Here is a 15,076-nt window from a genome sequence, read left to right as displayed (position 1 = left end):
ACTTAGTGTTAGGTAAGAGGGGAAGTAACTCGAATTAATCTATATGCCTGTCCACAAAACGAGAAAAGTTCTAATGATAGTTGATCGGGCATAATAGTTACAATTAATTTCATAAATTCCGTGATCATTCTTAAACTATTCGTTACCGTCCATGGCTGTCAAAAAGCGTATAAATAACGACGAATAACACAGTTATAAACATATTTTATATTGTAGGTGTGAGTCGATTTTCATTGGAAAATAGTGACATTCTTGGCTGTGTTGCGTCTTTTGATGAAATCGACTCAGATTTCAATGATTTTATTATCTGATGGACATTCATTCATCAATATATAATCTTACAGCAAATTATTACTTCCGGAAAATATCGGGTAATTATACAACAGCGTCAAGTATCACTTACTTGTTAACATGACGTCATTGGGTATTGTTGATGAGGTATCAGTGATTGGTGTCTGTTTCACAACAACTTGGTTTTTTTTAAGCAAGTGACAAAAACAATCAAACGTGAATAATAGCAAATAAATATACATATTTATATCAATAGTAAGAAGATGATGTTCATAGTATTTTTGCATCAAGGTTATTCCTGGCTATATTTTGGATCGTTATTCTTCTAGATCTGTCTGGGGAATATGACACATTTGTTTACAGTGATGGTTTACATATGGGTGGTACTGTGTCAGTGAAATCTCATACGACTGCCATCTTTAACTTACGACTGAATACACAACCCTCGAGACTATTAATAGCTGGCTTTTCCTTTACACTTAATACATAGCATACATTCCTATATTTTCGTCAGATCAACTCAGTAAATCGGTACTACAGTCAAGACGGTATGATAGATAGTATTAAAGTTCTTAACTTCTAGATTAAGAACAGTATATATTAATGTACAAGTACTCCAAATTCTGAAACTTTGCTAGACGCTAGCCCTATTTAGAATTAAATCACTGGTTAAGACTACTGTGCTGGACCCAATCTTGCGTTATAATACAAAGCATGTACAGAAAAAAGAGAGTGTAAACCTGTAACAGAATGAAAAATAATCTGGCGCTAATCTGGATTAGGTTATACGCGGGAAACGGATTAATGGAGAGAGCTGACTGTACTGCTTGGTATTTTTATTTATTCATTTATGTGTTATATCAATAAAATGTTATTTTCTCTAATTTGTTAAAATTTGCAGATTTATATTTCAACCACTAAAATCCAAAATATACTAAAAACAGTAGTTTTCTAAAACTTACCGCCTACGAAACTTCGGTTGTTGAGCACTTTTGACGTCAGGTGGCGCCTCATACCGAGGCTTCGTTGCTAGGGAAATCACCGGAAGAGGTGTATCTATGAGCCTGTGAAGTTGAAAGTTACAATCAAGAATCAAGATGTATGACGGTGAAGAGTCCGAGGGTCCCAAAGGAACTTTTGAAATATACAAAGCTGAGGCAGACACATTGTACAAACAAGGAGAATACAGAAAATCTATTGAAAGTTACACGACAGTAAGTTCAATTTCATGAATTTGAGTATTCGTTAAGTCAATGTTTACATTTCTAGACTATATGGACTCCAGTTCACTCACAGGCATTTGCATCATTAATCGTTTGTGAATTAAGATGAATTGGGGTTGAGTTTATGTACAGAGTATTTAATGATATTATAATTATCATGGTGGTTAGTGTAGCGTCTATTAGCTTTTAATTTTCGATTTCTAAATTTATATGATTAAGGTGTTTACATTTGGTCATGAAAAATATATTGTCTGATATCGTCAGCCGCTTAAAAATGAAATAGAAAATAAAGTTCACATATCATATTGTGCATAAAATGTACACATACTTTCATCAGCCAGGTTTGTTTGATGTCTTTGTTGCACACAGATCAAGCTTAAGTTTAAGACTGAAAGGTCTTTTGAAAGCGTTTCTTGACCGTGTCTGTTCTCTGCAGAGCAAGATCGGTTCTAGTATGGTGAGCTCACCAATCGTGTTATTTTTAATACGTTGAAAACGTTAATTAATCACTTGTACGTGATTATTGTAAAGGGGATTATCTTGTCATTATTGGATATACACGTATGAAATTGATTTTTAAGAACTTTGTCTGAATTGTAACAGTGGTATTCTACATTTTCAAATATTTTCCTACAGTATAGTCACTATTATTATTTCTTCTATCTTATCCAAAGGCATTGGAGCTGCAGCCCAATGAGAAAAATACTTTGGTTGCCAGATCAAAATGCCATCTGCAGCTGGGAGACACTACAAATGCTCTTGTTGATGCAGAAGCATCACTTGCTGATGATAAAACTTTCCACAAGGTAAAGTGTTTATACTTACTCGTACAAATAATCCATTTCTTGGGATAAGTTGTGAACACATTGTAAAGTCTATTGTGGCAAGCACATTTATGTTGACTTGAAAAGATGTTTAAATCCTGATTGTGTATAGTGCTTTTTCTCAGATAAACTGTTGTATATTTAGTAGTGTTATAGCAATATTGTATATCTGAATAAGAAATGTTGTAGATTAGTAGACACCAAGGTGATAAAGTTTGATGGTTCTGTAATTTTTGGAAATAAAATAGGGGAAAATTTGGACATTCATTGTCTCCATGGCGATACATGTATACATACGAATTAAAAGTCAATAGAATATCTGAATAATTGGACAACTAGGTATCAAGAGGATAGCTAGTATTATACAGAGCCTTCTTTATAAGAATAAATAAATGAAAAGGAAAGGAACAATTCCTGAAGCCAGGTTTGCAAGCAGTATATTCAACTCTTGCTTACAGCTGCAAATTATTTGCTAACATGTTTTTGACTCAATGATTTTCAGGATTACAATAAAAGAAAACAATATAATTTTGATTCAAATAAGCAGTATATAAATATATATGTCATGTAATTCAAATTGTAGGGTGTTTATCAGAAGGCCCAGGCCCTTTACTACCAGGGTGACTTTGAAATGGCCCTTGTCTTTTACCACAGAGGGCACAAACTTAGACCAGAGCTGCAGGAATTTCGTCTTGGAATTCAGAAGGCACAGGAAGCTATTGACAATTCTGTAGGATGTAAGTCAATTCTGTAGGATGTAAGTCAATTCTGTAGGATGTAAGTCAATTCTGTAGGATGTAAGTCAATTCTGTAGGATGTAAGTCAATTCTGTAGGATGTAAGTCAATTCTGTAGGATGTAAGTCAATTCTGTAGGATGTAAGTCAATTCTGTAGGATGTAAGTCAATTCTGTAGGATGTAAGTCAATTCTGTAGGATGTAAGTCAATTCTGTAGGATGTAAGTCAATTCTGTAGGATGTAAGTCAATTCTGTAGGATGTAAGTCAATTCTGTAGGATGTAAGTCAATTCTGTAGGATGTAAGTCAATTCTGTAGGATGTAAGTCAATTCTGTAGGATGTAAGTCAATTCTGTAGGATGTAAGTCAATTCTGTAGGATGTAAGTCAATTCTGTAGGATGTAAGTCAATTCTGTAGGATGTAAGTCAATTCTGTAGGATGTAAGTCAATTCTGTAGGATGTAAGTCAATTCTGTAGGATGTAAGTCAATTCTGTAGGATGTAAGTCAATTCTGTAGGATGTAAGTCAATTCTGTAGGATGTAAGTCAATTCTGTAGGATGTAAGTCAATTCTGTAGGATGTAAGTCAATTCTGTAGGATGTAAGTCAATTCTGTAGGATGTAAGTCAATTCTGTAGGATGTAAGTCAATTCTGTAGGATGTAAGTCAATTCTGTAGGATGTAAGTCAATTCTGTAGGATGTAAGTCAATTCTGTAGGATGTAAGTCAATTCTGTAGGATGTAAGTCAATTCTGTAGGATTAAGTCAATTCTGTAGGATGTAAGTCAATTCTGTAGGATGTAAGTCAATTCTGTAGGATGTAAGTCAATTCTGTAGGATGTAAGTCAATTCTGTAGGATGTAAGTCAATTCTGTAGGATGTAAGTCAATTCTGTAGGATGTAAGTCAATTCTGTAGGATGTAAGTCAATTCTGTAGGATGTAAGTCAATTCTGTAGGATGTAAGTCAATTCTGTAGGATGTAAGTCAATTCTGTAGGATGTAAGTCAATTCTGTAGGATGTAAGTCAATTCTGTAGGATGTAAGTCAATTCTGTAGGATGTAAGTCAATTCTGTAGGATGTAAGTCAATTCTGTAGGATGTAAGTCAATTCTGTAGGATGTAAGTCAATTCTGTAGGATGTAAGTCAATTCTGTAGGATGTAAGTCAATTCTGTAGGATGTAAGTCAATTCTGTAGGATGTAAGTCAATTCTGTAGGATGTAAGTCAATTCTGTAGGATGTAAGTCAATTCTGTAGGATGTAAGTCAATTCTGTAGGATGTAAGTCAATTCTGTAGGATGTAAGTCAATTCTGTAGGATGTAAGTCAATTCTGTAGGATGTAAGTCAATTCTGTAGGATGTAAGTCAATTCTGTAGGATGTAAGTAAATTCTGTAGGATGAAAGTCAATTCTGTAGGATGTAAGTCAATTCTGTAGGATGTAAGTCAATTCTGTAGGATGAAAGTAAATTCTGTAGGATGTAAGTCAATTCTGTAGGATTAAGTCAATTCTGTAGGATGTAAGTCAATTCTGTAGGATGTAAGTCAATTCTGTAGGATGTAAGTCAATTCTGTAGGATGTAAGTAAATTCTGTAGGATGAAAGTCAATTCTGTAGGATGTAAGTCAATTCTGTAGGATGTAAGTCAATTCTGTAGGATGTAAGTCAATTCTGTAGGATGTAAGTCAATTCTGTAGGATGTAAGTCAATTCTGTAGGATGTAAGTCAATTCTGTAGGATGTAAGTCAATTCTGTAGGATGTAAGTCAATTCTGTAGGATGTAAGTCAATTCTGTAGGATGTAAGTCAATTCTGTAGGATGAAAGTAAATTCTGTAGGATGTAAGTCAATTCTGTAGGATGTAAGTCAATTCTGTAGGATGTAAGTCAATTCTGTAGGATGTAAGTCAATTCTGTAGGATGAAAGTAAATTCTGTAGGATGTAAGTCAATTCTGTAGGATGAAAGTAAATTCTGTAGGATGTAAGTCAATTCTGTAGGATGAAAGTAAATTCTGTAGGATGTAAGTCAATTCTGTAGGATGTAAGTCAATTCTGTAGGATGAAAGTAAATTCTGTAGGATGTAAGTCAATTCTGTAGGATGAAAGTAAATTCTGTAGGATGTAAGTCAATTCTGTAGGATGTAAGTCAATTCTGTAGGATGAAAGTAAATTCTGTAGGATGTAAGTCAATTCTGTAGGATGAAAGTAAATTCTGTAGGATGTAAGTCAATTCTGTAGGATGTAAGTCAATTCTGTAGGATGAAAGTAAATTCTGTAGGATGTAAGTCAATTCTGTAGGATGAAAGTAAATTCTGTAGGATGTAAGTCAATTCTGTAGGATGTAAGTCAATTCTGTAGGATGAAAGTAAATTCTGTAGGATGTAAGTCAATTCTGTAAGTCAATTCTGTAGGATGAAAGTAAATTCTGTAGGATGTAAGTCAATTCTGTAGGATGTAAGTCAATTCTGTAGGATGAAAGTAAATTCTGTAGGATGTAAGTCAATTCTGTAGGATGTAAGTCAATTCTGTAGGATTAAGTTAGACTGATATGGTAAGGTTTAGGAGTTTATTTTGTAATTCTCCTATATTTAAGCAACAGCAGTGAACCTTGATGTCAGTTTTAAAATATAATTGGAATCTAAAAACCAAGATCTTGATCACGCTAAAAAAATACACTGTGAAATAGAATCATTCTAATTTTTGTAATGGAAAGATGAAAAGATTAAGAGTTACAAAAATATTAGAAAAAAAATCTGTTAGTGCATGAACTGGGACTTGATACTGATCTAGTGGTTAGGCCTCACAAGTCCCTTTGATGCACTTGAAAACAAGCATATTTGAATAGACAAAAAAGTTAAAACACAGGTCACTTCTTAACCATTAAATCTTTGATGCTAATTTCAGCCCCAGACAAAGTCCAACTGACAACAGAAGGAGATCTGTCATTCTTTCAGAAGCAGGATGAGGTAAGACAAATTTTATATTTTGTTTTAATATTTTTCAATATCTACTATAATTTAGGGTTTAAATTATCAAAACATAGAATTTCCATATTGCAGTAAACTTAATTCACAATAGGAATTATTAAGTATTTACATGTTTGTACAATATATAATACTCATGAATAATATATACCATCTCATAATTTCTAAATTTGCTATTATATGGTTTCAAGGTCAACTAAAGTAATTCCATGATTGGATAACAATATTTTAATTTCCAATTGTCAATCCAAAACAAACACATAACAGACTTGAAACTGAAAATATTAGGAAAAAATTAAGTCCAGTCTATGTCAAGATAACATAGATCAGATTTGCTGTTCATAATAAAGAATACATAGAGGCATCTTAGCTATCAATATAATGTAGCACTGCATGTCATTCAATAAGTTGATTCCTGATGTGCTGTAGAAGCGACTCCCAAAGAGAGGTGGTGGTTATGGTATGGGCCGTTCGCTGGCACATGCACCAGTTAGAAAAAGGAAGTTTGATCTCAACAGATCACCTGGTAATGAGAAAACCATTAAACAACTCCTTGGAGAGTTATATGGTGACAGGCAGTACCTGGAGAGGCTTCTTAAAGAAACAGGTACAGATATAAAACTACTTTTGAAATGACAGTTATTGCCTTGAACTAACTACTTTGGTTATCCTACAAGTAAGCCCAAGAGATCAACACTACATTACTCAAAGTCTAGGCACAGGTTTATCATAAGATATGAATGAACATTGGTTTGCAATTTTACCGAACAGCATGCAGTGTATATGGATGGGCTTATTGTCAGACATGGGTTTATTTGTGATTATGAATAGATACATGAGGAAATGTACATCGCATGTATCTGTATGTTTGGGTTACAATACTGTTTTACTCTTTATGTACTGAGTGCTTTGTTAAAGTTTGTCAGAAATATAACCTGTTTTATTTGAACATTTGCTCAGAGTTTTGGAATATGACTTTTAATATTAAGATATAATAAGTTTAGGAATTTTATTTCCATTATTGTTAATTTAAAATTGTAAAACATCAATATTTCAATGAATGCAAAATTTAAATTTAAACCATATTTGTACTGAAGTGTGTATTTTGTGTAATTTTTACATTGGAAACAAATATGGGTCACATGAATCTGATTTTAGTTAAATATTTATTATATTGAACATGATTTGGTAAAAAAAGGAGTTTATCTTGAGCATTATAAATCAATCATATGAAATTCTTTAGAATATATAAGCACTTTGTTAAAATTTAAATTGTTGTTATATAGCCTACTTCTGAATTAAGACTAATTTTTTTTCATTTTCCAGATCCCAACACAAACATGGGTAAGACAATATCTAACCTGGTAGAGGAAGGATTGATGTACCTCGATACCCGCACAGACTTCTGGCGTCAACAGAAACCAATGTATGCCCGTCGACATGAGAAAATCATGCAGAAACATCGTTTTGAGTCAAACACAGGGAAACTCTCTCCAAATGATTACATCATCAGAGAACTAGAGCGAATAGATCAGTGTAAGTATCATCCAACAACTCTATAAAGACATGGAACTTCCTTAGTGTCATGTGACTTGTTCTGATTGTGTTTCATTTTAACTTAATTGTCTTGTGATTCAACTGGACATTCCTGTCTCTCATCTTGATAGTCATGTGACTCATTATTACTGTCATGTGATTCATCTTGATATTCCTATTTCTCATCATGTGAATGTCATGTGACTCATCTTGATAATCATACAACTGATCCTGATGTTCACACACATGTAACTCATCATGTTATCTTGAGATATGTAATTCATTATTATAATGTGACTCCTGGAGATTATCATGTGATACATCTGGATAGTCATGTGACACATTTTGACAGTCGCTTGATATCTGTTACCAATACTATACTGATTGTCAAATTGTGTTGAAGTTTATGTGTGAGGTTATGTCGTTGAACTTATTTTGTCAACTCATTTAGATAGATAACTAGTAAAGCTGATGCACATTTAATTTCTGATTTTTTCTTTCAGCACAAATTGAGGGAAAATACCAAGAAAGTTTAAAGAAAGCCCAAAGATGTCTGAGCACAGTGGAGAACTTTACCGAGGATCAAGTGCCAAATAAACTAGAGGTGATTGCTAACCTACACAGCTGTATTGGGAATGCCTACCTAGAGATGGGACAATATGACAAGGCCCTGGAACACCATCAAATTGACTATAATATGGGAGATGCACAGTATGTATCTTATCATTATAAGGGTTATCATCATTACAGAAATATCAGATTTATTTACATTCTGTGTAAATATCAACATTTAAATCAACTGTAATTTCAAGGCTTGTTCTACACAAGAAATTGAGCTGTTGCATTTAAAGATCTGTAAAGATTGCAATAAAAAAAAAGAAGAAAAGATAAAAAGAAAAATAATAGAATTTATGCTGAGATATTTACAATGAAAGTAATGGTTTTATTTTTACAGTGATCTAGAGGAAGCGAAGTCCAGAGGATTGGACAACTTAGGTAGAGTGAATGCAAGGCATGGCAATTACCAGAAAGCCATTGATGTGTAAGTTATTTACTGTTTACGTCGGAGAGATACAAGGCGATGGCTCCATTTTTTCTTTTCTTTTGATGTCTTTTTGTTTGTCACCTTATCAGCAGTAATAGTTTATGACTGGAATCTTTAATAGGCACTTAAGTATTACTTTATATTTCTGGCTGTATATTTGAATAAAAGATAATAGATGAACCAGTAGTGATATGCCACAGAATTCATTCTGCTGTTAAGGTTTATATTACACAGAGTTTAGAAGGAAGTATGAACATTTCTGTATCAATACTCGTTTAACATATGAATTTCAACTATTTATCTATATTCAAGTAAGAGATATAATTATAGAATATTTGTTGATGTATTTAACACTCTGTGTGTTATTGCCTTACAATTTATGATAAAAAGGTATAAAGATAATTTCTTGACATTGAATCTAAGAGTTTGATTATATGTTTACATTACAGATGGGAACAAAAACTTCCAATGTCAAAATCAGCTTTAGAAAGTACTTGGTTGTATCATGAAATTGGTCGCTGTTACTTAGAACTTAATAAATTTGAGAAAGCACGAGACTATGGAGAGAAGTCACTGACAGCAGCTGAGGAGGCTGAAGATCCTATGTGGCAACTCCAGGCAACTGTCCTTATAGCACAATCAGAAGGCAAGTCTTGAAAAAGTCCTACTCAGTATTCCAAATACTGTATTTATCGGGTAATAAACCCTTGCCTGGTAATAAGCCCACCCATGCTGATTGCCATTCAGTAAAAATGCTAACATGTCTTTTTTCATTGTTCTATGATAATCTACCACTCCCATGGAGTCTAATTTGCTGGATTGGCTCTCTGGGGTTATAACAGGATAAACACAGTAAACATTCTGCTTAAGTTGTAAGAGTTTCTTAGGAACTAGAGAATATTAATGGATTTTATCACTTCTATCACAACTAGTTGTCATAAAGATAATTTTTGGGTGGGAACAACAGCTATTTTTCATCCCTTCGCTTTAAAGCTGGAAACTTATTTTGCTAGCCAATATGATTTTGAATGGAAAGGTCAGAGAATAACTAGTTAAAACAAAGGAAGTAAGAAAAAAATACAATAAAGACATGTTTGATTTCATCATTTTTGTATCAAATCAAAGACAAATATGCTTTCTTTTGCAGTAAAACTTGGAGATCTAAGTGGTGCATTGTCAACTTTTGAAACTTCATTAGATCTAGCAAGGACACAAGGTAAATATTGTACCTATAAAGATTTCTTCATGTACAATTACAATAGTGTTATCATATCAGACCAGGTAAACTTTGATGAAAATATGAGAAAGATATATTTTTTCTGTGTAATTTTGTGCTTGAATAATGAAAAAATTTGCAAAAATCTTTTTTTAAACTCATTGTTGATCTCAGTAAAGTTATTTGTAAAATCATTTTAAGCATTAACCAGGGGAGATAGTTTCATAATTCCTATCACTTAAGTTATGGAAATGATGATTCAAATATTACTTACTATATGAGATCGTAGCCTTGTGATATGTTTATATTGCCAATATTCTTTTATTTGTCATTGATGCATGCATTGTGGGATCTTTAAAATTATTCTTTTAAATACATAGTATATTATTTTGTATTGTCAGAATCATTTAGAGGTTTCATCCCACATGGACCGTTAAGTCATTTTGAATTCTTATATCTGTATTCATAAAGATTCATATTAAAATGACTTGATAATTCACAGGTGACATCTCAGCAGAGACTGCCATCAAAAAAGCAATAGAAGAAGTGAACGCAAAAATAGCCAAAGGTGGGTCTAGGGGGTCGGGCAAAAGTGCTGACTCCACTATGAAAAAGACAGAGACAAAAGCTGAGGCAGAAACTGATGTAAATGGTTCTAGTCTAGAACGTGTAGACACAAAAATGGAAGAAACTAAAAAGGAGGAAGAAGCAGAAGAAAGAGAGAGGAAAGAACGAGAAAGGAAAGAAGAAGAGCAAAAAATACAAGAGAGAAAAGAAGAGGAAGAACAAAAAGAGAAAGAAAGACTTGAAAATGAACGAATAGAAAAAGAAAAAATAGAAAAAGAAAAAATTGAAAAAGAAAGACTTGAGAAAGAGAGAATAGAGAGAGAAAAACAGGATGAAGAAAAGAAAGAACAGGAAAGAAAAGAAAAAGAAGATGAAAAGACTGAACAGGAAAAAGAGGAACAGAAAAATGAAACAGGTTTGTTAGAATGTTAAGGATTGTGCAAGAAATTGAAAGAGTTTAGATAATTTGCTTTCATTTCTTTTGTTTATAGTACATGTACTTTAAAATTCTGGAATCAGTGTTTTAGCATAAATATTATGTTATATCATTGCTTGTGGTGCTTGTCTTGATTGACAAAGAGCCAGTCTTTTTCTCTCCTGTGAAAACTGTAGTTTACGACAGCTTCTTTAGTTATTGTAGCCTTGTTTAAGTTTTTTTATAAGAATACTCAAATGCATGTAGTGTTGGAACCATGTAAAGAAAAGAATTATTTGATATTTCGAAACTTTCTTTTTTCTTTAAGATAGTTAAATGTTCTCCAGATTATATGATGATTAGTTATTTAACACATTTTGTTGTTGTTCTGAACTAACATTAATATTTCTGTGTTTTTCTTGCACATTTCTTTCTTTCTTCTTCCTGTTTTGTCCTTTCTTTACTGTTTTCTCTCTAATTTTCTCTTCCTTTTCTTTACTGTTTTCTCTCTAATTTTCTCTTCCTTTTCTTTACTGTGCTTTCTCTCTAATTTTCTCTTCCTTTTCTTTACTGTGCTCTCTCTAATTTTCTCTTCCTTTTCTTTACTGTTTTCTCTCTAATTTTCTCTTCCTTTTCTTTACTGTTTTCTCTCTAATTTTCTCTTCCTTTTCTTTACTGTTTTCTCTCTAATTTCTCTCTTCCTTTTCTTTACTGTTTTCTCTCTAATTTTCTCTTCCTTTTCTTTACTGTTTTCTCTCTAATTTTCTCTTCCTTTTCTTTACTGTTTCCTCTCTAATTTTTCTCTTCCTTTTCTTTACTGTTTTCTCTCTAATTTTCTCTTCCTTTTCTTTACTGTTTTCTCTCTAATTTTCTCTTCCTTTTCTTTACTGTTTTCTCTCTTAATTTTCTCTTCCTTTTCTTTACTGTTTTCTCTCTAATTTTCTCTTCCTTTTCTTTACTGTTTTCTCTCTCTCTTCCTTTTCTTTACTGTGCTCTCTCTAATTTTCTCTTCCTTTTCTTTACTGTTTTCTCTCTAATTTTCTCTTCCTTTTCTTTACTGTTTTCTCTCTAATTTTTCTCTTCCTTTTCTTTACTGTTTTCTCTTTAATTTTCTCTTCCTTTTCTTTACTGTTTTCTCTCTAATTTTCTCTTCCTTTTCTTTACTGTTTTCTCTCTAATTTTCTCTTCCTTTTCCTTACTGTGCTCTCTCTAATTTTCTCTTCCTTTTCTTTACTGTGCTCTCTCTAATTTTCTCTTCCTTTTCTTTACTGTTTTCTCTCTAATTTTCTCTTCCTTTTCTTTACTGTTTTCTCTCTAATTTTCTCTTCCTTTTCTTTACTGTTTTCTCTCTAATTTTCTCTTCCTTTTCTTTACTGTTTTCTCTCTAATTTTCTCTTCCTTTTCTTTACTGTGCTCTCTCTAATTTTCTCTTCCTTTTCTTTACTGTTTTCTCTCTAATTTTCTCTTCATTTTCTTTACTGTTTTCTCTCTAATTTTCTCTTCATTTTCTTTACTGTTTTCTCTTTAATTTTCTCTTCCTTTTCTTTACTGTTTTCTCTCTAATTTTCTCTTCCTTTTCTTTACTGTTTTCTCTCTAATTTTCTCTTCCTTTTCTTTACTGTTTTCTCTCTAATTTTTCTCTTCCTTTTCTTTACTGTTTTCTCTCTAATTTTCTCTTCCTTTTCTTTACTGTTTTCTCTTTAATTTTCTCTTCCTTTTCTTTACTGTTTTCTCTCTAATTTTTCTCTTCCTTTTCTTCACTGTTTTCTCTCTAATTTTCTCTTCCTTTTCTTTACTGTTTTCTCTCTAATTTTTCTCTTCCTTTTCTTTACTGTTTTCTCTCTAATTTTCTCTTCCTTTTCTTCACTGTTTTCTCTCTAATTTTCTCTTCCTTTTCTTCACTGTTTTCTCTCTTATTTTCTCTTCCTTTTCTTTACTGTTTTCTCTCTAATTTTCTCTTCCTTTTCTTTACTGTTTTCTCTCTAATTTTCTCTTCCTTTTCTTTACTGTTTTCTCTCTAATTTTTCTCTCCTTTTCTTTACTGTTTTCTCTCTAATTTTCTCTTCCTTTTCTTTACTGTGCTCTCTCTAATTTTCTCTTCCTTTTCTTTACTGTGCTCTCTCTAATTTTCTCTTCCTTTTCTTTACTGTTTTCTCTCTAATTTTCTCTTCCTTTTCTTTACTGTTTTCTCTCTAATTTTTCTCTTCCTTTTCTTTACTGTTTTCTCTCTAATTTTCTCTTCCTTTTCTTTACTGTTTCCTCTCTAATTTTCTCTTCCTTTTCTTTACTGTTTTCTCTCTAATTTTCTCTTTCTTTTCTTTACTGTTTCCTCTCTAATTTTCTCTTCCTTTTCTTTACTGTTTTCTCTCTAATTTTTCTCTTCCTTTTCTTTACTGTTTTCTCTCTAATTTTCTCTTCCTTTTCTTTACTGTTTCCTCTCTAATTTTCTCTTCCTTTTCTTTACTGTTTTCTCTCTAATTTTCTCTTCCTTTTCTTTACTGTTTTCTCTCTAATTTTCTCTTTTTTCATCTCTCTTTATATCACTTATCTACCTTGTTCTTTTGTCAAGTTTTCTCTTATTTGTCATTTCTACTATTTGTTCTCTTACATTCTTTAATGTTGTTTCTCTCACCTCTTCTGTTTCTTTATGTGTTTGTTTACTCTCTTAGGAGACTAATCTATCCTATCAAGTTTATAAGCAACAAACTTCCACTTAATTGATATGATGGTAACTAAACGGTTTTATATAACACTAGGAAGATTGTACATTACTTGGCAAAAACTTTTGTGCTCCCCAAAATAACTTTGCTTTCATTTAACATAGAATAATTTTTATTTTCATCTTTTTTTATATCACTGTTTGGTGTTTTTTTAACTTCCTTGTTATTTTTTATTTCCACTCTTTGGTCTCTTGCATTCTTTAGACATTCAAAACATTTCTCTCTATCATTCTGTTACTGTGTTTGTTAATCCTCTTTTCATTTTAACTTGGACAATAAAACATGGTGTATGTGCTAGTCATGCTAGAGGATATGAAGTGTATCAAAATCAGGGCCTAGAACTCCTTAATTACAGAGTTATTGACCTTTGTTTGTATGTTTTCCAATTAAATTGTTTTCTGGAAGGATCAGGTTTACTGATATTCTTGTTCTGGTAGTTTCCTATTAATACTGTGGTTAAGGTTGGTTAGAGATATTGTTTATATGTTGAATGGAAAACAGAACAATTTCCTTGCTTGGTAATTATTGGATGGGTTCATTTATGTGTAATAATTATTTTTCAGATGATGACAAGGCAGAGGAGGAATAATCAGGAAACTTGTAATCAATGACATCACCGGTGAACTGTGATACCAGATATAGGAACAATTACATAGAAAATTTCCTGTCAGCAACATTAAAAGTGCAGATTTTCAATAAACAAAAATATTGACTCTTAAGATGTTAGCTGCATGAGGAAACCTTAGGTTTGAAATATTTAAATAGTTTTCTCAAAAATGAAAAATTTATGAAATTTTTGAATGCTGTTTTTGGATATCACAAGTAATTGTTGAGAACAAATCAATTGAATAATATTACTTTTGATGAGAAGTATGTACACAAATTCACATCGATTAAATGTTTAACAGAATACACTAGTCAATTAGGATGAGATTTATCTACTTTTTTTGTTTATTCAGAAGCTGTTATAAAGATTTTTGTGTTTTATCTTGAAACCATGTCTTATGATATGGTGTTTACTGAAGTGCCAAATTAGATAGTATAATGTACAACTTGTACAGGTCTACTTTATACAGTTTGTTAAGACCTTAATGAATATGTCACCAAATTGATACAAAGTTATAATGAACAGATTGTATATACATGTATATTGATATTGTGACTGGACATAATTCCCAAATTGGAAATCATAAAATTTTAGTTTGAAGAGTGGAGTTTTTGTTGGTTTGTTTGTGAATTGACAACATTGCATTAATTACAGATGTACCCACTAACCAACTTTTAATTAAAAACATCTTTCAGTGAACTGTCAATTGATCTTTGAAGATCTGGTGTGGACTCATGGACCAAATGATGACATATTAAACAGTACACAAATACACTGTACATGTGTACAGAAAACACTCCTGTAACATTTCCTTGGTAATGATGCTGAACAAATATTCTGCACGTCATAATTTCCTCAAGTCGCGTCAAATCATATCGTACATATCCTTACTTACTTTTATATGTTACATATTT

The 15,076-nt window shown here is 32.1% G+C and overlaps 1 protein-coding gene across 1 annotated transcript; it reads left to right on the top strand.

Annotated features, from left to right (window-relative positions):
• Positions 1-1,388: 1,388 nt before the first annotated feature.
• On the top strand, positions 1,389-14,144 carry LOC132554662 (outer dynein arm-docking complex subunit 4-like). The gene is made up of 12 exons (XM_060218976.1): positions 1,389-1,505; positions 2,189-2,320; positions 2,922-3,075; positions 5,977-6,038; positions 6,486-6,663; positions 7,383-7,592; positions 8,096-8,303; positions 8,548-8,634; positions 9,087-9,283; positions 9,785-9,853; positions 10,356-10,835; positions 14,119-14,144. The coding sequence occupies exons 1-12, from the start codon at positions 1,389-1,391 to the stop codon at positions 14,142-14,144; spliced, it is 1,920 nt and encodes a 639-aa protein (XP_060074959.1).
• The last annotated feature ends 932 nt before the right edge of the window (positions 14,145-15,076 follow it).

The sequence above is a fragment of the Ylistrum balloti genome, unplaced genomic scaffold (genome assembly GCF_031769215.1).
Source record: "Ylistrum balloti isolate Yb309-2 unplaced genomic scaffold, AGI_CSIRO_Ybal_v1 Utg370420, whole genome shotgun sequence".
Taxonomy (NCBI): Eukaryota; Metazoa; Mollusca; class Bivalvia; order Pectinida; family Pectinidae; genus Ylistrum; species Ylistrum balloti.
The sequence above is the reverse complement of the archived record's forward strand: the minus strand, read 5'-3'. Positions and strand labels throughout refer to the sequence as shown.